At 34.8% G+C, this 27,580-nt stretch overlaps 1 protein-coding gene across 1 annotated transcript in view; it reads left to right on the top strand.

Annotated features, from left to right (window-relative positions):
• The window catches only part of DMD (dystrophin), a 2,133,690-nt gene that overhangs the window by 258,690 nt on the left and 1,847,420 nt on the right, over nucleotides 1-27,580 (top strand). Inside the window, exon 3 of the mRNA XM_027841994.1 lies at nucleotides 24,812-24,904. Within this exon, the coding sequence (XP_027697795.1) occupies nucleotides 24,812-24,904 (93 nt within the window). The remainder of the gene's footprint in view (nucleotides 1-24,811; nucleotides 24,905-27,580) is intronic.

The following is a 27,580-nucleotide window of genomic DNA, read 5'->3' as shown; positions in this document are numbered from 1 at the left end:
ATGGTCACTTTTCCCCTCTCTTGTAAGACATCCCCACCTGACACTCAATATCTAATAATTTCAACATGAGAATCTGGCAGCAGAAAAGGAGAAATGCTTCAGAATTATAAAGTTCCATTTTTTGATTGCACTGTCACAAGCAAGGTGGAAGTAGTTTTCTGGGCAAGTTATTTTTTAAAGGTTTCCAGAAGTGTTCAAGTAGCTAAAAATTTGAGAATGAATTTAAATGGAAACACAACAGGTGGATAATTGAATTATTCCGAAGGACATCTTGCATCTGTCTTTTTTAAAAGGAGGATCAATTTGTTCATGGGCTTTATATTGCTTCATGATGAGGTAGTTTGTCAAAGACTCAATAATAGTTGGAAAAATATTTAAAGATCAACTCTAAAAAATGGTTTGCTCATCTTGCAGAGAAAAACTGTTTCCTTTGGATTCTACATTCCTCTCAAAAATCCCTATTAATTTATGTTAATTTTTTAAGCCATCCATGCAAAGACACAGTAGAGAGAGCTATATGCTGTGATTTTGCTGGCCACTGGATTCTCTCAAGAACCATTTTCCATAAAAACTGTTATTGAAGAAAATGACCTTCACAATTCTGATTACTTCTACCATCTGTGGGTGTTCTCCATTCTCTTTCTTTCCTGGGGTTTTATAGATTTTTGTCTAAATTATTTTTGTTTAAATATTTATTGTAATGACAGCAGATATATTTTATTCTTAAAGTTTAAATTGCCCAAGAGATAATAAGAGATGACTGAATTCAATTACAACACTAAATAAAGAGTATACAGTATGTGGCTAAAATGAGCCCCATTTGGTATATTAGTATATTTTTGTGGGAAAATGATTTTGAAGGGAAAATGGAGAAAAGTTATCATTTTTAGTTTACCATTTCCTTTTCCAAGCATATCTACAAGATTTTATTTGTTTGCTTGTTTTTGTATATATATATCTATATATATATGTGCGTGTGTGTGTGTGTGTGTTTTATATATATGTATAATTATATATAATTTCATTTCAAAAAGCTGGAATTAATTCTGGAAGCTTTTGAAATATTTCTGTTGCTCAGTCAATTAAGGCTGATTCTTACCACCATGAATATGGAGCAAGATCACAACAGGCCATTGTGGTAGTTTCTTATCCTAAAATGAAGGTAGTTTGAAAAGCTAAATGTGATACCAATTCATTTTTGGTCACTGTGGTTACTATGGTACTATAATATAAGTAATTTAGCATATTTTAACCATATTATATTTTAATTTTTGTATCTATCTGTAACATGAATAAAAAGTGAAAATGGCCTCCAGGATCATGGGTATACCTTCTTTGGCCAAAATTTTGGAGAACATAGTCAAAGAATAGTCCAGAAAATTTATGAAGTCTTTGCATGACATACCAGGAATTACTATTGTCCATCAAAATAACTCTAACTCCTCTATCTTTTACTACTGTTTCCCAACTCTAAACACCATTATAGTTTCCTGAAGAATAGTCTGGATTCTTCTCATATCTTTTTGTTTGGAAGTAGAAAACTGGAATAAGTCTGGTCACAGAAACCCTTAATGTACAAAAAAAATGACTTTTTCCTACATTAGAAATCCCTATATCACAATTATTTTTAAATAGTCCTCTTTTCCTGATTTGTTGCCAGGTACATATTGCAATAAGACTTCTAAATTTCCCTTTTTTCTGCTTTAGTCATTTGGTAACATTAACATATTGTCCTATAAGTATAACTGTTGGACTTTACCCTCTTTATTTCTGATCACATTTCTATCCTTCGGGGCTAATATTGCCCTTATCAGATTACAAGACCACATGCTAACTTCCAGCAAATTGCCTTATAAAAAGACTGAAGAATACTTTTAGAATTAATCTTGGTGTTTATTAGGTAACATTTTAGTTTGCAAATAGATTAGCTGATATTTTCCCTTAAGATTAGCCTTGCTGTTTGATATATATATATATGAACAAGTAAATTTACCTTACTATTTCAGTTCCTCTTCTGTAAAATGAACGATTGGCCTACATGACTTCTAATATCCCTTCTAGTTTTAAATTTATGGTTTGCTGTTCCTCTAATTGATTTGAGTTGGTTTATGGCAAGCAACACACAAAATGACCCTCATCCCTAGTCTAGCCTATTTCTTAAAGTCTGTTGGAAAGACACTATTCTTGAAAAGCTTAGCTGAAGTTAAGATTAGATAGATAACATCTATCAATTTATCAGTCTTCTAGCCCTCAGACCACTATGGAACATTGCATTAATTTGATACCAATGCTCTTTTTAAAACCATGCTATTTATTGCCTTATTTTTTTCAAGGTGTTTGCAGATTGATTTTATTATGATCTTCCTCAATATACTAGTGAAGCTTTAAGATCTGTAAATTGTATTCCTCTTTTCTCCCTTTTGATAAATATAGATCATTTTCTAATCTTTCATATATTCTTTCCTGTTCTTTGTGGCATCTCAAAATGATATTTTGTGGTCCTTTAATATTGTCAACGCTTCAATTAATGTCTAAGATAACAAATCACCTGGACCATGGCTAATTACATAATCCATATATCTTCCTTTATTCTAGTCTCTTAGCTTCATTTTCCATCCTAACAATATATTGGTTGCCCATCCATGTTCTTAGTACATAATTTAACAAACAGGTCCTTGTGTAGCACATTATATCTTCCCTCTCTAATCAAAAGTGAATATTTCTTCTATCATTTCCTTTATTTATCTTCATAATGTTTTGTTTAACTTTCTACTTAAGATTTTCTGAATACTGCTAAGTAATAGCCATGTCTATTCCTTCTCCATCATCATCTTTAGAAAGCACTTTTTAAGTATCTAAGTATTACTCCACTGCCCTGGTCAAATTAATTTCAGTAAATACTGCTTTTTTTCCCCTAAAACTCTTGTACTCTAGGAGAGAACACACTGATAAAGAAAAATCACGAGAGGTACACAGACATTTGAGCAGAAACTGTTAAACCAATATATAAATTCATAAATTTATGTATTTTGTAGTACATGGTACAAATGAAGAGAGTACATGAATAAAATACAGAATCAGTCTGAGAGGTTAGAACCTCCAGTTTGAATAGGGTAGAATTAGGAAATGTCACATCCCTTCGGATTACATCAAATAATTTGTGTGGGGGACGCATACTGAGGGCATCCACACCTTGCCTTTGTTCCTGAATAGCCAATCCACTCTATTCATTTAGTGCTGCTATTTTTTTTTTAATTAGCACAGCCAATCCTCAACTTTCATGGGGGTTTTCTAGAAAACTGCATGAGAGTAAAAAATGTAAATGTTAATACAGTGAACCTATGGGAAATAAGGGGTTAGATTCCAGAGACCACCAAAAATTGTAATCTTTCACTAGAGATTGCTGAAAATACACTTTTCTGCATATAATTCTTTGCAACAAAACAGATTGTGATGGCAGGCACTTTTGCTAACACAGTAAAGATAAAATAAACGACAAGATGCAATACACAAAATAAAACTGGTAACATGGAAAACATTCCTTCTTGCTAGTAATTCCCTCAAATTCTGAGACCTTTTGTACTAACATCTCAATAAAACAAACATGAATTTCAGACAACATTCACTTTTCATAACACATGAAATTTATAGTAACATAAATACTTTACTCCTTTTTTGCAGATTTAAGTAATGATTGGTCAATACCAAATTTGTGTTTGACAGTGGGCTGCAGACATTCTGACCCAAAGTTTATCAAACACTTAATTTCTCACTAAGCTGCAACACTTTCATTGAACACTTGGGCTTAGAGCCCCCCCCCCAAAACTTGCACTATGCCTTGGGGGCATGATTACCACACAAAACTTGAGTTGTACTATTTAATCTGTAAAGGTTGGGTGAACAAGACCATTGAAGCTATTAGTAGGATACTAGTCTTCCCTCAAATTTGCCTGTATTCTGTGCACTCTCCCTCCCCTCATCTCCTCTCCTCTTCTCCTTCCTCCTCTCTTCTTTCTTTGTCTCTGTTTCTCTCTGTCTCTCTCTCTTTCTTTCTTTCTTTCTCCCCTTTCCTCTCCTGTCCTTCTACTCCACATAGCCTCTGGAAACTGTGGTTGTCAACAGAAGTAAAGCTGAGATCAGTAATAAAATCACAGAAATGCTTGAAGTCTAAAAGTTAAACATACAAATGTTGAGGATAGACCTTTTTCTTGAACTTATACTTTTCATTTGTTGATTTCCATCAATGTTTCAACACACATAGGTAAGAATTCATACAGAATCAAGCTACTGTCTTTTGCCAGTCAGCAATTCCATGAGACTTGATTTTCCTTTTAAAAATCTCTCATTTATTTAATTAATACTTCTCAAGTTGCTACTTTCATCCGGTAACTTGTTTATGGATTTTTAACGAAGAATTATTTATTTATATCTTGTATTTATTTTGAATATGTTTTATATATAGTTAGATATTTATATTTTGTTCTCCCCAGTAGAACAAAAGTTCCTTAAGATCAGGGTTTGGCTTTTGTTTTTAGTTATTTTTTGGTCTTAGTATTCCCAGTGTCTGGTGCATAAAATTTGATTAAATTTATTTCTCTAAAAACAAATACAGAGCGGGCAGCTAGATGGTACAATGGATAGAGCACCAGCCCTGGAGTCAGGAGGACCGGAATTCAAATCTGGTCTCAGACATATAACACTCATTAGCTGTATGACTCTGGGCAAGTCACTTAACCCCAATTGCCACACACACACACACACACACACACACACACACACACACACACACAATGTTAAAAAGCAAATACAGTGACTTGATAGACATTTGGATTTAACTGGATCTTGTACTGAGCAGGTGAGAAAGGAGGTGGTTAAGGAGGGATGTATTACATCAGCCCTTACCTTTAAAAATGCTTTCAGAAGAGTGAAAAGCAAGCACCACTTCCACCATCACCTCCACACTCAACAAATAATTATTAGGCACCTAATTGATGAAAAAATTCTACCTTTGCAGAGTTTACATTCAAATTGGGTATATAATATATAAAATAAATGTGAATAAAGGTTAATTTGAGGTGGTAGCTAGCACTAACATCTAGGGAAATTAGAAAAGCTTCCTATGAGAGGTGGAACTCAACCTGAGGTTAGAAGTCAAAAGTTCTAGCAGGTAGAGGTGAGGAAGGAATGAATTTCCAGCATAAAGGATAGTTAATTAAAAAAAAAAGAACTGCAAAGGGAGGGGTTGGAAAGCTGAGTTTAGGGAACAGTTATGTAGGCTTATTTGACTGGAACATAAACTACACAAAGGGGAGTAAATAAATAAACAAATGAGTGAATAAATGACTAAAATTTGGAAAACTAAGGTGGAACTTTATTTTTGAAGGGCTTTAAATGTCAGTTTGAGGAACTTACATTTTATTCTAGAGGCAATAGAAACTCATTGAAGATTTTTGCGCAGGGAAGAGCCATAGACACACTTGTGATTTGGAAAGATTGTTTTCATAGTTATGTGAAGAATGAATTGGAGAGGGTGGAAACTGAAAGCAGAGAGACCAGTCAGACTACAATAATTGCAGTAAATCAGAGATGAGATGATAGGGGCCTGAACTAGAGTGGTGACCATGTCAGTGAGTCAGTCAACAATCATTTCTTTAGTGCCATACTAAACACTGAGGATACAGTCTTTTCCCTTTGTAAGCTCACGATCTAGTGGGGTAGTCAACAAACAAGCACATATATACAAGTATGCTATATAAAGATAAACAGGAATCAATTAAAAGAGGGAAGGCACTAAAATGAAGATGAATTGGGAAAGACTTTCAGTGAGTAAAGTGGATAGATGAGAGAGATTGTGTATCATCACACACATCATCATCATCATCACCATCATCATCATAACTTCACTAAACATTCACTGAACATCAACTGCAGTACTGAGTAGAGAGGTAGAAAGAAGGGTATGCTAGGAAAGGTGTATGTTAGGAATGAATTAGAGCCAGTACAGTAGTACTTGAAATACTTCAAAGTTGCTCTGAATCCAAAGGAATGATTGGGAATGTCTTGACTTGCTTCAGAGAAATTTATGAGATCAAAGAAGTCTTACCAAGTCAAATTATTGCACAAACATTCTTTTAAATTATAAGAATATAAACATAATTTTTAAAATTCATATTATAAATAAAATTGATTTTACATATCATCTTTATACTTAATAGGACATGAGAGTTCACTGAATAATTTATTCATTTATTCCATCCTATAGAACTTGAAGCCAAATTTTAGCACTTAAAACAGTTAGAGGCTTATATTTATATCCTACCGTTTTTGACATATTTTTAGATATGCAATGCTTTTAAAGTACTTTATCATATTTTATAATTATTTTTCATGCTAATTAAAAAAACTTAAAAACTTCATGAAAAATGCAAAGAGGAATCAGTATCTTCTATCTCATGTCTGACTCTTTTTGATCCCATTTGGATTTTTCTTGGCAAAGATACTGGAATAGTTTGCCATTTCTTTCTCCAGTTCATTTTACAGATGAGTAAACTGAGGCAAACACAGTTAAGTGACTTGCCTAAGGTCACACAGCTAATAAGTGTCTGAGGCCAAATTTGGCTTCTGGAAAAGTGACCCCATACTCTAGTTACTGTGCCACCTACCTGGCCCACCCTCTTATTGCTCAAAATCGTTTTATTTAAAAAATATAACTTAAAAAACTGTATAAGAGGCAGCTAGGTGGCAAAGTGGATAGAGCACCGGCCTTTAAGTCAGGAGGACCTGAGTTCAAATCTGACCTCGGACACATAACACTTAACTAGCTGTGTGACCCTGGGCAAGTCACTTAACCCCATTGCCTAACCAAAAACAACAAAAAAAAACCTGTATGAAAAAGAACTAATCAAAGGTGAAGACTTAGTACTTCTGTTTTGAAAGAAGCTGAATTATAAAGCACTAAAATTTTGACTTTATATTGAAAAAAAAAAACCTTGGCAGATCTTATCTATAGTGACAGCAGAATAATAATCCAGGGATAAAAAGTCAGTCAATGATTAGTTTTTCAGAACTTCTCAGTAAAACTAAGCAAACTGTAGATGAACATGTCAAGACAAGAAATACAAACTTTAATATATTTAAGAGAAGAAGGCTAAGTAGTACAGAAGAGTTAATAATCCTTGTTTTATTAAAGGTAGCTTTAGGGATCTTTAGAGGGCAGCTCTATGGTATTGCCTTATTGTTCCATAAAGCTGAGAATTAAGTGCAATAGGACCTTGGCAATCATTTTTTAGGGGAAGATAGAATCAGAGCAATTGTGGGTAGTGTATATTGACTCTACTTTTCTGTAGATTGCTTCTTGACCTAAACCCCTAGACACTGTCTCTTTTAAACTTTTCTTTTTGCTCAACTTCAGTATTTTTGCACATTTTCTATTCTATTTTTATGAAGATTTCAAAATAGTTTTCAAAAGCTGTTTTATCAGTTACATCTGTCTTTCATGATGTAGGTAGATTATACATGTCTCTATCCTCTATGGAGATCCACATGTGGGAATGGTTGTCCCTCCAAATATTTTGCAAGGGATGTGGTGGGGGAGTGATTAACAACCTGGAAGTTAATCAGTAAACCTGAGGAAAAGGAGCATGGCCCAAGCATAATAATTAAACAGTAAGCAGCTCTAATATCAAAGGAAGAAATCCACAAAGGATTTGGGGGGCTAAGCAGGAGAATTTGGTTTGAGCTCAGGATGAACAGATCTGAAGTCAAGAATGTCCACAAAGAGCAAGAAGGATCAGTCAAATACTATGGAAGAAGAATCATTTATTTTAGAGAAAGACTCTGGCCAAGTGGGGAGCCTTTGTGGCAGTGGTCTTCTTATCATTGAGTTTTCTCACTTACTGAATACAAGAAGGCTGGTAGTTTCAATACTAAGATTCAATGAAATCCCAGAGATTTTGCACTTATAAATGGGTATAATCTCTCCTAGATGATAACATTTCTATATTAATTAATAGTAACCTCATAAGGGAAAAGCAGAATGTTATAAGAAACGGAAGGCTTAGCTTTGTTAAAATCCTGCTTCTGATACAAATTAGCTATATTACCATGGCTGAGTCACCTATCCTATCAGCACCCCAGACAAGCTAATTAAGAGGATGAGCTTCCAATTGGCATTGGTGAAGTTCACTTTCATGTTAGTTTTCTATACTGGTGAAATTACAAATATGGACCAAGAAAACTCTCCAGAAATTGATTTGTAATGACTCTATAACAAGCTAAACTTGACAATTTTTACTTTTTAAACAAATGCATTATTTATATCAGAATATTTATAAAGCTATTCTCTAGAAAAATTATAGTAAATGGAATGCTATTTTATAGCATTATGAATATAAACTATTCTAGGCCTTTTGGGATGCCCTTAAAAAATTCAATTCAATTTTTTTTCTTGATTTGTTAAATGCAGAGAAAGTGTCAGGTACACAAAAGAAAAATGTGACCAAGTTCCTGTTCTTAAAGAGTATGCAATCCACTAGGGGGGAATATGATATGTGCACATATACATTTTGTACAAAATATACTGTGATCTAGGGCAAAGGAGAGATCTGCACACTCTGCCTCCAAGAAATCTTAGAAGAGAATGACCTATGGTGGATATCAAATGGGCTATGATCAAGGGCAGAATGAGATTAGCCTTGGCAAGAAGGAATCTTATCTTCTGCAACTGGAATAAAGGCTGTGCCATAGAAAGGTCATGATGTATAGATAATCAGCAATTAAGGAGATCATGATGAGATCAGCATAATTGTTTAATAGAGAGAGGATGAAAAGAAAAAGATGAGAGTGTAGTTGGTACTTAAGTAGAACATTTGGAATAGGTACTACAGTAATATGAAAAAGCTTCAGAAATGAATAAAGGGATCACCATGCCATAATCAAGAATCAGTTGAAGCTATTTGGTGGTAGACTTTTGTGATTTCCTCCATGGGTGTCTGGGACTGAAGAGAGTACATAATGGGGGGCAGGGGGTTAGCAAATGGTAAAAACAGAAGATCAAGAGAGAAAGGGCATTTAAGGATAAAGGACAATACATGATTGAAATCACAGACTCTTGACTGTGAAGGGAGGGGAGTGAAATATGAATAGGGCTATGGCTTGGGAGAACAAGGGACAGGGGCAAGGGAAAATGAGACTAAAGATCACAATGTCCACGATTTAGGCAGAAAAAGAATTGAAAAGAGTGGGGAGAGGAGAATTTCAGAGTTTAGAATCTTGCTTAGTTTGGAGTGATGATGAGGTCCCAAGTGTGACCACCACTTTGGGTGGCTCAGATGGAATAAAAAATGTCATAGTATTTGATGAGATTGATGCCCATTCATTGATTCATTCCTCTTATCACCTATTTCTATTTGATTTCATTTAGGATCACTAATTTGTTATTAGCTTCATTCATATTTATTTATTAAGTACATTTTATATGGCACATATTTCCTACATGCTGGGAATACAGAGACAAAAGCAGAAATGAATTCATTCTGAGCATAAGGGATAGACTGAAAAAATTCAGAATTGGGAGATGGAATGTATTATGAGAAACAGCAAATAATCCAACATTATGTGCAATGTAAATTGTGTAGAGTATTGTGCAATAAGCCTCAATAAGTAGGAGTTAAGTGGAGAAGAGTTTTAAAAGCCAAACAAGGGAGTGTGTGTTTTATTTTATAGATAATATGGAGTCATTTGATCTTTGTGAACAGAGGAGTGACATGGTTAGATTCATTGTAGGAATATCAAATAAGCAACTGTGGATGGATTGAAAAGATAAGAGACCTGAGTGCAAGGAAAACAATTAGATAGCTATTGGAATAGTCCAGAGAAGTGGTTATGGTTTAAGCTTCTGTGGTGACCATGTTATTGGTAAGAAGAGATGAAGATGTTTTGAGGATAGAATATTCAAGATTTGTTCATTGCTTGGACATGGAGGTCTGAGAGAAAATGAAGAGTCAAAGAAAACTGATGCTATGAACTTGGGAGAGGTGGAGTGGCAGAGATAACAAGTCCTGTTTTGGACATGTTGACCTTAAAACATCTCTGGGACATTCAGAAAGAAATATCCAGCAGGCAGTTGGAAGTAGAACTCAGGAGAGACCAAAACAAGATACAAAGATGTGCTTAGAAATGACAATTTAATTTGTGAGAGCTGATGAAGTTGACATAATGACTCTAGAGAGAAAAGAAGGGGCAAGATGGTGCTTTCTATCAGTAGCATCTTGTTTATTAGGGCAAGCTAAAGCCCTTTAAAAAACTTAAAAATTTTAACAAATAGGGGCAGCTAGGTGGCACAATGGATAGAACTCCGGCCCTGGAGTAAGGAGGAAATGAGTTCAAATCTGACCTTGGACACTTGACAATTACTAGCTGTGTGACCCTGGGCAAGTCACTTAACTCTGATTGCCTCACCAGAAAGCAAAAAAAGAGAAAAAAAGTTGAATGAATGTAGTATGTTAGTTTCATATCTCATCATATCATATAACATAAATGTTGGCTTCTGAACAATGAAATGACAATTTTGCAACAATATTTAATTTCTTTCTGTAAATAGAACCAATGTCAAAAAAATAACTTTTGGGACAAAAGACAAGGTTCTAAGAAGGGATAGGCAATTAGATTTGGTGCCCCAGTAAAGTATTATTTATTCAAAATATATACTCTAGGATGTACTCCTACAGGAAGGACTTTTTCTTGTGTTTTTAAATCCATTCACACTCTGAAGCAACTCTCAGGAGAGCTCTTATTCATGAAGGAATTCTCTCACACTAGGTCCATTCAAAGAAATATCACATTCATATGAGAATAATGCTTTACAGACAACCATCTTCATTTTCCTCTCATATAACAAATGCCCACTTCTGGCAAATGGATCTAACTTTTGAACATCCCTTTTTATGGACTGTTGAAGCCCTGTTGAGTGTCCTGAGGTAGGTGCAACGTCTTTATATCAGTACTACTTATGTCAGTAGAGACCTGGTGCAACTGCAGTGACTTCCATCATCACGAAAATGAAGGAGGCAGAAGTAGGATATTTGACCGTGATTTCTTTAGATATTACTCATGTCAAATCCACTGATTTAAAGGATGTACAAATCAACATTCCAATCATGTTTTTCACTGTTCCCTAAAGCTCGATTACTAGTAGTTAGATTTATTGAATGTCATTGTTTTTGGTATTTTGAAAAACCTGGTTCTCTTTGGGTTTTTTGTTTGTTTGTTTTGTTTTTCTCCCTGTTTTATTAGTACTCTTGCTCTATTCTCCCCTGACTCCCTTTCCTGTTATGCTCCCTCCCAATGTCCTATATACTTTTCATATTTTGTATGTCTTTTTTTGGGAGAAATAGTTCAGCATTACATTTTTTGAAAACATATTATTTATTCATATTTTCCTAGTACCCAAACTCTATCCCCAGGTTAAATGAGATACTTATGAAAGTTGCATATTAGAGCTATGTTCCGTATACTTGTTAACTAACTCATAGGTACTTAAACTTACTGAAGGATTTACCATTACTAGATTTGAACTTCAATTATTAGAATTGAAGAAGTTATCTACATTCAAAGTCTCCATTTCTTAACCATCCATTCTCTACTATACCTCTTGTAATCAGGCTTCCATCCCTGCTTTTCTTCCCCCTATAAGTTGGTCATTCAAAAGTAGCCAATGATCCCCTAATAAGAAAAAAAAAATAAACTGACCTTTTTTTTTCCAATCCCTTCCTCATTGGAATGACCTTCTACTTAACCTTTTAAATTCTAGTGCCATCTCCTCTGGGAAGCTTTCCTGATTCTCCCAATCAATATTAAGTATACCACCTGCTTCAGATCTCTAATATGATTTTGTACCAGCCTTATTCATCATTTATTATTTTGGACCACATTTATGTATCTGTCTTAACCCCCACTGGACTTTAAGATAAAGAAGTGTACCTAATGAAATTGCATTTTTGAAGGTGATTTATATAACTTCAGAATTTATGTGTTGAAATAATCTGCATCAATATTTCTGTCATAGTTTATGCCACAGTTTCATGGACTCCTCTTATAATATGATAGATAGAAATATTTATTATGTGGCAGACACCATGCAATACTCTGGAAATGTATATCCAAAAAAAAATGAAGTTTGCATTCTAATAAGGAAAATAAAACAAAGAGTGGAATGGAAAAAGGGAAAGCAAAAGGAAGAGAAGGAGGAGGAGGGCAAGGTACCATTCCATGGTGATGTAGCTTCCTACCATGGGGTTCATACTAAATTTCATCATCTTTCAAAAATGATACACCTCTAAAATCCTGACCTGTAAAATTCCCCTCTTTGATCATAGCCTTCTCTTTTTTGCCTTTTCTCTATCCCTTGTTCCTAGCATATCTGATATTTTTAACCTTCATTGTGCCCTTCACCCCCCACCCAGTTCATAATCTGGCAATCATATCCTGGCATTAGTTATCTTTCTACCCAATAGTGACCATATGGTCAATGTCCATTTCCTATGATATTTCACATAGTTACTTTTCCAAACATTGAATACAGAAGGGAAAGCCAATAGGTAAAGGAGGAAGAATGCAAAAAACAAATAACCAGATGGTTCATATGAATGACGATGCAATTGACAATACCCAAAATGAACTCAGAGGTTGATGGTGAATGTTAAGTATAAACAAAAGTTTGATTTGTTGTTATTGTTTTTGTTTAGGCTATGTTTGAGGAAAAGTAAGAGGATCAAAGAAACAACAAAACCAAGATTTTAAGCAAATTGGGTGAAGATAATACACGGTGGAGGAAAAAGTAGAACTTCTCAATGTTCCCCCGAAACCCTCTTTTCTCAGTTAATGACAATAATCTTTAGACTGAAAAGAATGCTTGAAAAAAAATGGTTACTAGGTACTTGAAACACAACTTAAGTACAGAATTACTGACTGTGCTGTTGTTGATGAGCTAATTGAAAAAAAAAACTGACTGGTATTAATATTGAGCAACTGTCTGTGATTTTAGAAAGATCATGGAGAACAGAAAAAAATGCCTCAAGATGAGAGAATGGAAAATGTTGTCCTGATATTCAAAAAAAATGAAAGAGATAATAATGATAGTTGACATCTATGTAATATTTTAAAAGATTGCAAACATTTAAACGTGAAAAGTGCTATTATCCTCATTTTACAGATGAGGAAACTGAGGCAAAAAGAGGTTAAGTGACTTAGCCAGGGTCATAAAGCTATTTAGTGTCTGTAGGGAGATTTGAACTCAGGTCTTCCTAGCTCTCAGTCCAGCATACTATGCACTGAGTGACCAGCTATTAAGGAAAAGAGTTTCATTTCACCTTGATTGCTACCCATTTTTGGGGGGTGGGTAAAGCCATCTCTCCAAGTATTTGCAGGACTGTTATGTGGAAGAAAGTTTAGATTGTCAGCATTGGTCCCAGAGAACAGATGGATGGAAGTTACGTAGAAGCAGATTTAGCTTTGCTATATGGAGAATATTTTTTAAAAGTTATCCAGAAATGGAATTAACTGCGTCAGAAGGTAATATTTCCCCATTCATTTGAGGTTGGCAAGCAAAAGCAAGCCAAATTACTTGTAGGGGTACTAGAGAGGGGTTTCCTGTGCATGTGTAGATCATATCAAATGTTCACTGAAATTCTTTACAATTCTGATATTCTGTGATTCTCTCCCCAGTCTCTGACTTTCCCTTTCCCCCTTGATATCAGAAGATGACTGTGTGTCCTGTTCTAACTTGCCATCCCCCATGAACTGTTTTTATTCCTCCGTCTATATTTCTTATCATTTTTATCCAATTCTCTATTTTTTTTAGAAACCGATAGGATTTGGTGACCCTCTTCCTGGTTACAGCTAACCCTTTCCTCAGTACACTCAATCCTATCCTCCCCTATGTCCTCTATGACCTTTCTCCATCAATCATGCTTTCTGTCTCAGGCATTTTCAGTCTCTTCCTCTCTCCTTGTTCCTTCCCCTCAGATTAAAGACATACCAAGTCTCCTTCATTGTTAAATATTCTTTTTTGGCCCTCTCATTATTTCAGTGCATCCTCCTGTTATCTCTCCTCCTTAGTATTGTCCAACTCCTAGAAAGTGTGTTCTGTAATCACTACCTGCACTTCCTCCATATCAATTCCCACCTTACACCTTAAAGTCTGGATTCTATCATTACCCCTCCACAAAAACAACTTTCTCAAAACTGATTATCTTTTTTTAATATTTTTATTTAAAGTTTTGAGTTCCAAATTCCATCCCTCTCTCCCTCTCTCCCCCTTCCCTGAGATGGTAAGCAATCAGATATGTTATACATGTGAAATTATATAAAACATGTCCATATTAGTATATTAATTATCTTTTTATAGTCCTTATTTTTCCCATATTCCTGCTTGCTTTAGCATTATCACAGCAGACCACTCCTTATTGACATCTTCTTGTTTGCTTTCTATAACATTATACTTTCATGGTCCTTCTAACTCAGTCTTCTTGTCTTGTTCCTCATCCTCATTCATCTTTCAGTATAGATGTTTTCTAGTTTTATAGTGGCTAGAACTCTGGATCTAGCATTAGGAAGACCTGAGTTAAAATTTGGTCTCAGACACTTACTAGCTATGTGACCCTGGGCAAGTCACTTACCTTCATTCTTCCTAAGTTACCTCAACTACAAATAAGTATAACAATAATGCCTACCTTACCTACCTCTCAGGGTTGTTGTGAGAGCAAAATGAGTTAATATTTATAAAGCACTTTGTAAACTTTATAGCTGTATATAGCTCATATATATGCATGTGTGTGTATATAACTATATATACATAACTATATATATATATATATATATAATTTCCTCTCTAGACCCAATTCCTTGTGATCTTATCTGAGCTCATAGGTTCAGTCATGACTTCTATTCAATGAATGACCAAACATATATCTCTACCCATAATTTCCCCCATTCATTCTTCAATTTCAAATTTCTAACTGTTTAAGGAATAATAATATCTAGGTTCTATATTTGCATCTCACTTACAACACATTCACAAATGAACTATCTCCTCCATGATATTTCTCCATTCCTCTTAACTTCTCTCTTTTTGTCATGAGTTCCACCACTTTTCCAATCACCTAGGTTCATAACATAGACATCATTTTATCAAACTGTTTGCTAGGTCCCATCAATTCTATCTCTGCAATATTTCTAATGTCAGTTCCCTTTTCTCAACTGCCTCATCAGCCAAACTTGTTCTAGTCTTAATGTGTTTTTGCCTGGAGTATCATAGTAAAGCCCTGATTGGTCTTCCTGCCTCCATCTAATCACTTCCATCATTAAGTATACATACAAATAGTATTTATGTCTTTTTACTATATAATATTCATCGGGGGAAGCAAGTGTTTGTTTCCTTCAGATTTAAACCTCCTTTGGACTGGACTTCTCCTTTGAACTCAGATCACTTTCTTTTGTATTATAGATATTTGTGTATAGGTTTTTCCCCCATTAGACTGACTGTTTCTTGAGAGTAAGTCTTTTTCACATGTATTTTTGTGTCCTCAGTTCTAAGCATAATGTCTTCCACTTCCTTCTAGGTGCTTAATAAATGAACGAATGAATTCATATTTTCTCTTCATTTACTATCACTCTCTCTGACATAGCTCAAAGAAGATCCAAACTTCCCAGGTTGATTTTGTTAATAGGAATTTTGCTCCAAGAGAATCTATGAATTAAGCTGAAACTCTACCCTATGTCTTTAGTCATTGTCATTATAGCATACCCACCCCTGCTAATGCTTCATCAATACATGAAGATAGCCATAATTATTGTAATAGTCTCTCAGTAGACTGTCAAGTCCTCTGTTTTGCTCAAATAGGATGATGTAGTTTTCTACATGCATTATTTTGACTATTTTCACTTCTATTCATTTGATACCAGGACAAGGATTATACAAAGAGAGTGCAAACATTAACAAATGAAAGTGATTGGAGAATGTGTTTCCAGTTCATCCCCAGTAACAGAGAGGTTGAATAAAATAGTCCTCTCTGGGATTGTGTTTGATTTTTTAACATGTAAAAAATAGGGTTAATTATATTTACCTCCTTCACTGGCTTATTGTGAGGATAAAATATAATGAACAGTAAATTGCTATTATTGCTATTACCCTTTAGACTGCTTGACCTCTGAGGTCCCTTTTTACCTATAGAACCTATGATTAAGTAAAAACAGATCTGATCAAGTTAGTGGGGCAGAAACTAGAGAAGGAAAGGAAATCTCTTGAACACATATTCTCTCCTTTTCATTGCCTTGGGCTTCTTGTTTCCAGAACCAGAACCACCATTTAAAAAATACCCAAGATGGGCATTTAATTTTTCTCCAGTCTGAACTCCTGACTTTCCCTAGCCTTTTTTCTACAATGTTTCACAAAATTTTTCATCCCAGGAATACTTCTCCTATTGATTTGTTATACCCATAATCTCAATTTTGGGGAAGATTTCAAGGCCAGCCATATCTTCATTACTGGTTAGCCTGCACTCTCAAATGCTGAATACCACAGGAATAGGAATCTTCATGTCTTTTCCCCATGTACCTACAGTCATATACTTTCCAGCTTTTTAGTTTTGTCTTTCTATATTAGAATGTAACTTCATTGAAGGGTAAGATTTTTCTTTCTTTATGCTTGTATTTGTATTTCCAGAATTTAGGATATTATCTGAGACATAGTAAGCACTTGACAAATATCTTTTGACTTGACTTGACTTGTCATTGTGATAACAGATTAAACCAAATGATCTCTTAATACAAAATAATAATACTATGAGTTATCAGGTTAATGGTCTATAATAAGATCTTTTGTTTTTTAATGTCTCATTTTTATTGTTTTGTTGCCTATATCACAAAATTAATTTAGGAAAATGAGTTATGGGTTCTTTGGGGGTCTGAGTTATCTAATTCAAATGCATATATTCCTGGCTGTATGAACCTGTCATCAGAATATAATTGTTATCACCAAGATGGCATTTTTCATCTATCAGCAAGATATCATCAATATGACATTTGTTTTCTCTTTCTCTTACATATAGAAATCTATACACTAAACTGAACATTATTGTAATCAGAATATGCAAAGAAACACTGCATTGCTGTATTTATTTAAATATGTACTAAAAAGTTCAATTATTCAAATTATTCTGTGATCTCATCAGTGTGAATATTCCCTCCTAGTGAAATAGAAGTCAATCTATTCATGCCTGACCATCAATCAGTAAAAATATATTAAGTGTCTACTAGGTGCCAGGCACTGTGCTAAGCACCATCTTGTGTGCTTCTTCCATGTCTTCCATAAGTTTACCGTGGAGATTGGTTTACATAATATTCAGGGGGTTCTTTTTACTTTCTCTTGGAATCACAAGAATATGAGAGGAACACATGGGCTATAATTCCCTCATTTTCCCTACATAACTGGTTCATCTTTTTTTTCTAATGATACATTTCTTTAATTATATCCTTTACTTCTTTCTAGTACACATACACACACACACATTATCATCATCATCATTATCATCTACCAGTATATATCTCCATTGCCCTCTTAATGATTTAATTATTCAGATATCATAATGTTTCTTGGCAACATAAGACATCAGTAACATTGAAATATTGATTTTAATGTATATGTGTGTATGTCCCTTAATTAGGGCATAACATAACTTGCCTACTTATTTTCTTCATTTATACTCTAATACTTTGTGCCATTTTCATAAAAGTTGGACATTTAATTTCCCACATAATTGTACAGAGACCATACATTCCATAGTAAATGCCTTTTGAGTACCTATTTGTGTATTCTTCTGGGATGTTTCAGTTTCGCTTGTGTCATGTAAAGCTTAGTAATCTCAGTGAAGTGCCCTGTCTTTTAAACCAACGGTGAAATCTGTGGCATGACCTTTATGCAACAAGAAAGAGGGAGTGTTAAATCATCACTGTGCCCTTTACCTACTGTTGGAAGGGTTTATTGATCCCCACATGCTTTCAGGTTAAAAGAACTGCAAAAATCTGAAGAGACAGAGAATGAGGAAAAAATTCAAAGCAGTGATGATTTTTCCCCTTTCCTCATTTTCCATTTTATTTTTACCTCATTTCCCTTTATCTGTCTATTTGTTCTACTTAACATTTTTGTGACTCTTTCAACATCTATAATTCTCTGCTACTCTATTTCTGTGTTTGATACAAGGAACTGTTTAGAAGGGTTACTTAGGGCATTTAATAGTGCTTTCTCCATGTTTAAGCCAAACAAGAACAAGAGACAATATCAAGTCTGGGTGAGGGAAATGAAAGTAGCTTTTTTTTTTCCTTTTAGGCAGTAGCAAATTGTTATAAACATGTTAGCCATTGATGGGATTTAAGAATGTGATTGACAATGTCAGTTTGATAGAAGCTCCCCCCATCTTTGCCAAAGTATTTTTTATAGATTCTAATAGAAAACTGGAGAGAGAGAGAGAGAGAATTACCATTTCAAGATGGAAAATTACCTCAGCTATGAAGGGAAGTAGGGAGATTTAAAAGATGACACCAGAAGAGGAGCAAGTTGAGATTGAATAAAAAAAGAAAAGAGGAAAAATATGGAAGACTTGAAGATTATTTTAAAATAGCTTGAAAAGGGGATGTAATTCCTGAATTTTACATTGATTCCAGTTGTATTTTCTTGTGGGGATAGTTAAGAAGTGCAAAACGTATCCTCTGATATGAAGAGAAGACTTCTAAGATCGTTTCTCTGATCTCTGTTCTATTCACTGACTTGCCTTGATTTATTTCAAGCCATTGGCCAGTAACATTTTTTCATAACATTTTCGACTGAAAGTTTGGCAGACATATTGGATAAATGATATTCTTTGTGTCACAGAAGAGGAAATAGCTTAATTCTAACCCGGATTAGAACTAGAAACATATTAATAGCAAAGTATACAGTGAATAGAGTGATGGGCCTGAAGTCTAGAAAACTTATCTTCCTGAGCTCAAATCTGGTCTCAGACACTTACTAGCTATGTGACCCTGGTCATTTCACTTAATTCTGTTTACTTCATCTGTAAAATGAGGGGAAGACGGAAATGGCTAACCACTCCAGTATCTTTTCCAAGAAAACCCTAAATGAGTTCATGAAGAGTCAAACACAACTGAAATGACTAAAGAACAACAACAACCAAGATTACTTGGTCCCCCTACCCGGGTTTTAATTTCTTGCTATCCAGATTTTCTCCCTAGATGCTAGATCTATTACTTACTACCTGTTGTTATCATCATGGGGTTCATAGAATTTAGAGCTATATAAAATCTAGTAATAATCATTGTAATAATAAATCATCGATATAGTTAGAAAGGATGTGCAAGTTGAGTCCAACCCTGTTGTTTATTATGGATAAGGAAACTGAGGCACATAAATAGTAAAGTGACTTGCTCAGGGTCACGTAACAAGAAAGCAAAATCTCTAATTTAATAGATGATGAAACTATGGCCCAAAAATGTTTAGACAACTAGATAAATACTGCTAAGATTTCTCATATTCAGTATTCCTTAAACTACATGTTTATTTTGTTTTGGGGTATATGTGTTGTAGGGATGTCTTGCCTACTTGCCTGGTATCTTTCACCTGTCCCATACTGCTAGCTTCACCTCAGATCAATCTTTCAGCCCCAGATACTCCACATTTGTAGCCAACCTTGCCTTTCAAATTCATGTGGTAAATATTTATGAGATAATGTATAATTTAAGTTGTCTAATTTTTCATTAGAAGAACAATTTTTTATATTTCAAGCTAGCATTTATTTTCTCCAAATTTAGCCACATGTCATCATGTGAATTTTCCCTGTCAGTCTAAAGGTCCATATGTTTCTCTGCCTCAACTGTTTTTTTTTTTTCCAAAAACAAACAAAAACTAATAGTATTATTTCCATTGAACTTCTTTGGTTAGTTTGAGAAGGAAAACTTGATTAATACTCTCCAAATGTTGAGTTTCTCTAGGTTCAAGATGAGATTCACTGGTAGTATTATTAGAAAATTCATTTATATTTTAGGTGCTGCTGAAGAGCAGCCTTCCGTTAAAGTCTCATGAGATTGGCAGTTTATTTTACAAGATTTAGGTACAGAAACTGTGTAATTAAACTGTCTTGTCAGAGATATCACCCTGTTGGGCTGAGTTTCTTTTACCCTCTCTCCATTTTCTGATTTTGTTCATATTTCATTTCATTTTAATCACAAAAACATTTTAAGAGAATTTTAATGATATGAGACAAATAGAAGCAGGCAACAATTTGTTTTTCTTGCCTCTGAAAGAAGAGGGAGGCAATAAATGAATGTACCTTCCTTTATTTGGGTTAGGTCAGCTAGTTATCTGACTTGTTTCAGGATTGTGCTTTTGAGGGAGAAAAGAACCTCTTATTTCCTAACTGGCGATCTAGTTAGGCAGGCTAAAAGATCCACAGGGACATTACTTGGACTACTGCTAAAGAAGTATATCTTGGATAATAATAAAGAGGCCACTGAGCCAGATTCTACCTAAAAGAGATCCCTGGGATGCAGGAAGAACAATATCCTGACAAATGACAAAAGATAGTTTGTAGAAAAGACCGTGATGTCAGAAGTTTACCTTAAGGGAAGATGCAACTTTTATCAGAGGCTAGAAATAGCTCTTCTGCTTTTGTGCTTCAATTGAATTAAGATAAATTGCTTTAGTATAGGTATGATAACTTGTTATTGCTCAATGGGGCATAGACTTACCAACCTTCCCCAAGAGATCTGGAAAATGCCCCATAAAATGACACCTGGAAAAATCACACATAGTGAATGTGCCATGGTGTGTTTCAGTCAACAATCATTTATTAACCACTTAGTTTGTGTCAGGAACTGTGCTATGCACTGGAATTACAAAGAAAGTAAAAGCAATCCCTGCTCTCAAAAAGCTCCCAGACTAATAGGAGACAGAATTTATAAACAATATGTAGAAACAGGAAATATAGAGGATAAAATGGAGATAATCAGCAAAGGCACTGGCATTAAGGTAGATTGGGAAAGATTTCTTTAGAAGGGGTAGGTTAACTGGGACTTAAAGGAAGACAGTGAGGGCAGGAGATAGAGATGAAAAAGGACAGAATCTAAGGCATAGGGGACAGCTAGTGAAAATGCCTAAGGCGGGGAGAGGGAGTGTCTTATGGGAAGAACAGCAATGTGGCCAGTGTCCATGATTCCCAGAGTATGTGGAAGGAAGTAAGGTAGGTAACGTAAGAGAACTGGAAAGGTAGGATGAGGCCTAGTTACAAATGTTTTGAATACCAAAGAGAGGATTTTATATTTGATTCCACTGGTGCTAGGGAGTCACTATCATGTGTGTGTGTGTTTGTGTGTGTGTGTGTGTGTGTGTGTGAGACACAGAGAGAGGGAGAGAGAACATATCAGTACATTACTAAATGTAGTTGAGAATGACTGACTTTTCCTGAAGAATCTCAGAGATGAAAAGTTGGACCAAAATAATAAAAAATAAAGAAAATTAAAATTCCCCCATTACCAAAAATATCTTTAAAGGATAATTTTCAATGTTTTTCTCCATCTCTAATGTGGAAAAGTCCATTAGATCATGTTTGGTGCCCTTGAGTCATTGATATCATCATCTAGGGAAATTCTTGTCTCATATTACTTATTCATTTATTCATTTTGGAATTAATATTATCCTCTGTGAACTCATGGAAGAAGTCTTATACACTTTTTCTTATTATTTGAAGCTTGAACATTAACTTCTATATGATATTTGACAAACTAAAGAGCTAGTTCTCTAATAAATTTAAATATCCATTGTACTTGTACACTTAAGTAGTCTTTTTTTTAATTTTAGTGGGTATGTGGTGATTTGCTTACTAGGAAAAACTGATTAATACTGAAAATGTGTCACAACTAATGCATCCATTAGTAAATTATATATTTTGATGTAGAGACTAAAACCATGTGTATGTCAAAATATTTTGGAGATACCCTGTTTCCCAGAGCTAAGGTCCAGCAAGCGGGCTATGTCCTGAGCTTGGCATAACAATAATCCTTTGCACTCGGGACGATATCTCCCTCTGAGAGCAAAGTATATTACTTGGACCAGCACCAGGTGTTCACTGAGGGATTTAGCTCCCCTTATTTCCCAGGTCACCCATCCATTGTGTGTTCACAATCCCTGTTCCTTGTAATCAATAGGTACTGCACTTCTCTTCTCATCACAAGAACTCTGGTTTTCTGTCCTGCAGGGTGGACATGACCCCCAAGACTTGAGACAATACTGTTCCCACAGAGCCTGTGAGAACAGTAACTCAAGACCCAAAAATGATTATGTCATGGTCCAGCCTAGGTGCGTGTGTGTGTGTGTGTGTGTGGTGTATGTATGTATATGTATGTATGTGTATGCATCTATATGTATATGTATGTATATGTATATGTGTGTATATATGTGTGTATATATTATATATATATATATATAATATATATATATATATAAAATATGACCTCCTTTAGTGCAGATAGTAAGCCCTTCTTCTTGGGGGGGGCTTCTATGTGCATACATCATTTTCCTCACTCTGAAATTAATTAAACTTCTGTTAATGTCCTGATTCTTCTGTTTCTAGCCTGCTCTTTTTGTTTGACACTGGCCACTCACAGGTTGGAGGCCAATTCCAGTTAGGTTGACATATATAAAATAAAGAAATGCATGGCAGAATAAGTTTAGACTAAGATTTTGTTTAAGCTTATTCTAGATGGACAAATAAAAAGATGCCTAAATTTAGCCTAAATTTATTGAGATATATATTTCTCTTCTTCTAACACCAACAATAATAATAATAATAATCGCTAAAATAATAATAATAATAATCGCTAGGCACTTTACAATTATCTCATTTCATCCACACGATAACTCTGGGAGATAGGTGTTATTATTATTCCCATTTTAGAAATGAGGAAACTGAGGCAAAAAGAGGTTGAGACTTGTCACATGTCACATAGCTAATAATTATCTGAGACTGGATTTAAACGCAGGTCTTCCTAATTCCAGTCCTAGATCCTTATCCACTGCACCACCTAGTGGCCTCATGCTTGGTTTTAATCTCTTGGTCAAATAGCTTTTGCACCAACACATGCAGGACTTTCGAAGAGTTTTCATTTCTAACATATAAGCATGCTTTTATTTTAATATACCTACATTCTCTTTTCATTGACCTTGTTAAAATAGATTACTTCAATATGTCTACCTCCTCCTGTGAACTCCTTTCAATAATTAGCAACCACAAATCCATAGTCAATTGAATTTTAGTGACATGAGGATGCATTCATTGCTGTTGTACAGTTTATTTTTAGCTGACTTAACATTTTTATGCAGACTTGCATAGTTAACTATTTTGCTTGATTTTGTGTTTTTATTGGTTATTGGGAATTTTCTTTGAGCAAACCTTTGCCAATGTAGATTGACAACTGTTCTGTAATTTACAGTCTAGTGGAGTTGATTGTCACCCTGAAAGTTTAAACATCATGTTCAAGTTAACATAGTCATGTATAACAAAGACATGACTTGAATCCAAGTCTTCTGATTTTGAGGCCAACACTTCATCTACTCTGCAATAATGCATGTGACTGTATATAGACATATATTTGCTTTTAAAGTATTTTAAAATGTTATTTCAAAATGTTCAAATCTATTTTATTTTCAGTTTTCTCTCCCTCTTCCCCCTCCTTTTTTGGGGGAAATGGTAGAATATTGGTGACTGTATTTTTAGGGAGGGAAACTGCACTGCATCTAAGAAATAGCTATTTAAATAGCATGATTACAAAGATAATTTACCCTTCGTGCCATAGATATTGTGAAACTATTCAAAAGGGAAGATTAAATTATACAAGTTATTCCCACTTAGAAACTTTATCTCTTTTGGCATCTTTTGTTAGAGAGTATTTCTATAAAAGTTGTATATTTCAAAAGAAAAGTTCTACTGAAAGATGTTATTCAAATAATCGTCTAGAAGAGAAAATTCAGTTGTAGACTGATTATGGGAAGGAATTCTGTTAATGTCTTTCGTATGCAAAGCAGATAGTAATGTGCCTTATGCCTTCTTGTAAATGTTAAATAAGTTTAACATCCCTCCCTTTTTTAGAAGTACTGTAGAAAGGGTGCAGGACTTGAAGCCTGGAGAGACCTAGGCTTTAAAAGTCTCCTGTGACACTTGTTAGTTACATTAAGATGTTCAAATCCCTTAAACCCCATGAGCCTTAATTTCATCAATGGTAAAATGGGGATAATAGTTACACTGATAATTAACTCGCACAATTATTATGAAGTTCAAATGAAACTATGTATGCACGTGCCTAAAAAACTTTTAGACACTTTAAAATATCAATTACTTTTATTGCATGCTTCCTTCTCCTCCAAGACATACTGTTCCATATGCGGCTAGAAAAAAAAAGGAGGTACCCAGTGCAGTAAAAAAATACTTGGTAAGGCTCCAAGAGAACTGTTTCCCTAGTTATCTGAGCTTTGTAAAGTCAAGTCAGCTCTCTGTGCCTCAGTTTCCCTTATTGTGTAATGAAGCAGTCATACTAGCTGACCTCTAAGGTATTAATCTACTTTTTGATTATTTAAGAGGGCATTGAGAAATTGTGGTGGAGGCCAATTAAGAAGGTGAAATTTCTGAAAATAAATGAAATAAGAAACATATATGATAATTTATATAGTGCATTGTAATTCAATTAATTAGACTGTGTTTTTTCTCCCTAGTTTGGGAAGCAACACATTGAAGATCTTTTCAGCGATCTTCAGGATGGAAGAAGACTCTTGGACCTACTTGAAGGTCTCACAGGTCAAAAACTGGTATGCAGTTTTTTTGGAGAAGTCATTTATAAACTTTATTAGAATTTCACACTGACATAATTTTACATGATTCTATAGTTAAAGGCAAATTGTGTTATTTTTTATGACTATTGGTTTGCCTGACATAGTATCTGTTACCATATGATAATTATCCTGCTTCATTTTAGTGTTGTAATTCCCATTACCTTAAACATGTTGCATCATACATATACAAGTTATCAATGATAGCTATATTTTAAGAGTTCAGAATTACCAATAAAATCAACTTTTTACATTTCTGCTCTTCCTGAAGCATTCTCACTGAATAATTAATTATATGCTAGTCTTTTAAATATGCTATAACCATTGTAGGCAGTGTGCAGTCAACTTTTTAATTGAGTGAGGAATAATAATAGTTACTCTAGTGGTTTAAATACCTAAGTATCTGTGTTTTTCAGTGGAAAAGAAAGTACAGGATTCCCTTGGGCTGATACAGCTTCCCCTCTATGATTTAGTAACTGGTCCTTAGGAGTTGCTAGGATTGAAAAAATCATCATCTTGCATCCAACCTGGTAATAACCCTTTTCAAACTTAATAATGAATGCCATAAACATTTATTTAGTGCCCACTAAATGTAAATTACTCTGCTAGGTACTAAAGATACAAAGGCAAGAACCAAAGAGTTCTTGCTTTCAAGAAACTCACACTGGTCCTGAAAAAGATATAGTCTATAACTGGGTCTATACTCAAAGTCATTGCAGCTTGTTGTTATGCTGGCATAATCTTTGAGCTTTCAAATTCACCTCAGCACCATGGTAAGAACCATGGGAGAGTTCTGGTAGGAGATGAAGTAAAAATACATTGGATATGTGGTGAATTCCTTTAGAAGAGCTCAAAGTGTTTTCACAACTATTATCTCTTCTGTTCACACATACATTGCTTCCTGAGAGGTAAAAAAAATAGGTCTTGTTATATCTTGATATTTTTTATATGAGACCTGTGATTTCAGTGACTTAAGGAACTCCAGATGAAGAAACTCCCTCTTCTGTTGCAAATTGTTGCCTCACATATAACGTGTGGTTTTAGAGGTTGTTCTACTTTATATAAAGATATGGAAAATTCAAGGACATATAGTGAGGGAAGCAGAATTAGATATAAATTTCCATACTGGCAGCTGCCTCATACCTTGATTGTTTTTAGTAATTAGTTTATCTGCATTTAGCCTCACCCCTCCATTCCATTCTGTTTATCATCATCAATCATCATCATCATCATCATCATCACCGTCATCATTACACAGACATATATTTAACTGAATCTGTGATTTCCTTGGTAAAGAGAATGCCTAGTGAGGAAATTTCCCAGACCAGTGGAAATAAAAATCTGTCCAGGCCACTCAGAAGTTAAGTGACTTGCCCAGAATCACAAAGCTAGTATGTCAGAGTTGGGATTATTTTATTAATAGTTCATCATAGTTAATTGCCTAAATCACTTTTTAAATATACTACTCCTTCACTCAAAAGATAAAACTTCAATGTCTCTTACATCACTTACAGGATAAAATATCAACTCCAGTCTGGTATTAAATTATTGGAAGGATAATTAGACTCAGAGGACTTGGGTTCAAGTCATAAGTTTAATACTCATTCACTGTTTAATATGGGGGAAGTCACTTAATTTCTCTAAGCCTATTTACTTATCTGTGAAATGGAGTTAATAATAATATTTGTCCTACCTTTTAAACGGCTCCTTCTGAAGATAGAAATTTTTTTTGTAGCCATGATTTATTATGCATATGATTATTATTTATTTACCAATCCAACCTTGTTTTCCACTATTCACCCCCACAATCCCTGTGTTTCAGTAAGGTTACTCATCTTACTGTTACTGATGCCATAAATGAATGAAAGGAAAAAAAAATAAAACAATTAGTAATCTCTTACTATGTGCAAATTACTGTGCTAAGTAGTGAAGATACAAGTAGAAAAGTAAGATAATCTGTGCCCTCAAGCTCATATTGTGGGGAGAAAACACCTGTAGAAAGTTTTAGCTGAAAATCAGAAAGGTCCTGTGGTCCTTTGGATTCAGTGGCAAATCAGATGACAATGCCTATTCTTTAATATCATTTCCACTGGAAAAAATATTATATATTCTTTATCTTGAACCATTTGACAATGCTAATGACTTTGGTGGCAAGAACTTTATTTTCTTGGTCCTTGGTAGTTATAGCTGCATCACCTGCAAGAAATATTGCCAAACTTGATTTCCACAGGTGTTGCTTCTCAGGATGATGGCTGAAGGCACTGTACTGGAAGAATTTTTCTTTCTAAAGCTCTTGGGTTCAGGCTCCTATATTGTCTGTATAGGAGTCAGAAGGGAGATGTTAATCAAGGTGGTGGTTGTGATTGGACCTGCTTGGCAAATGGTGACTCCCATCGGTCCTTAAAAGTGCCTTGCTGCTTCATCTGGGTTGGCCCTCCCTCCCAAATGGCAGTTGCTAGGGATGGGTGGCCCCTTCTGTTCAGGAGTTGTTTCCCTGGATGATGGTTGATCTAGAAGGACCTGACTTGGCAGTGCTACCACTCCCAGAGCTCTTGTCTTTATCGGATTGTTGGTGCCAATTTGTCAGTAGTAGTTGCTGCTTTTGGTGAGGAAGATGCTTTCCTCACTTTCCTCAACTGTTTGTAGAAATATCTA

The sequence above is a fragment of the Vombatus ursinus genome, unplaced genomic scaffold (genome assembly GCF_900497805.2).
Source record: "Vombatus ursinus unplaced genomic scaffold, bare-nosed wombat genome assembly UNPS02004827.1, whole genome shotgun sequence".
Taxonomy (NCBI): Eukaryota; Metazoa; Chordata; class Mammalia; order Diprotodontia; family Vombatidae; genus Vombatus; species Vombatus ursinus.
The sequence above is the reverse complement of the archived record's forward strand: the minus strand, read 5'-3'. Positions and strand labels throughout refer to the sequence as shown.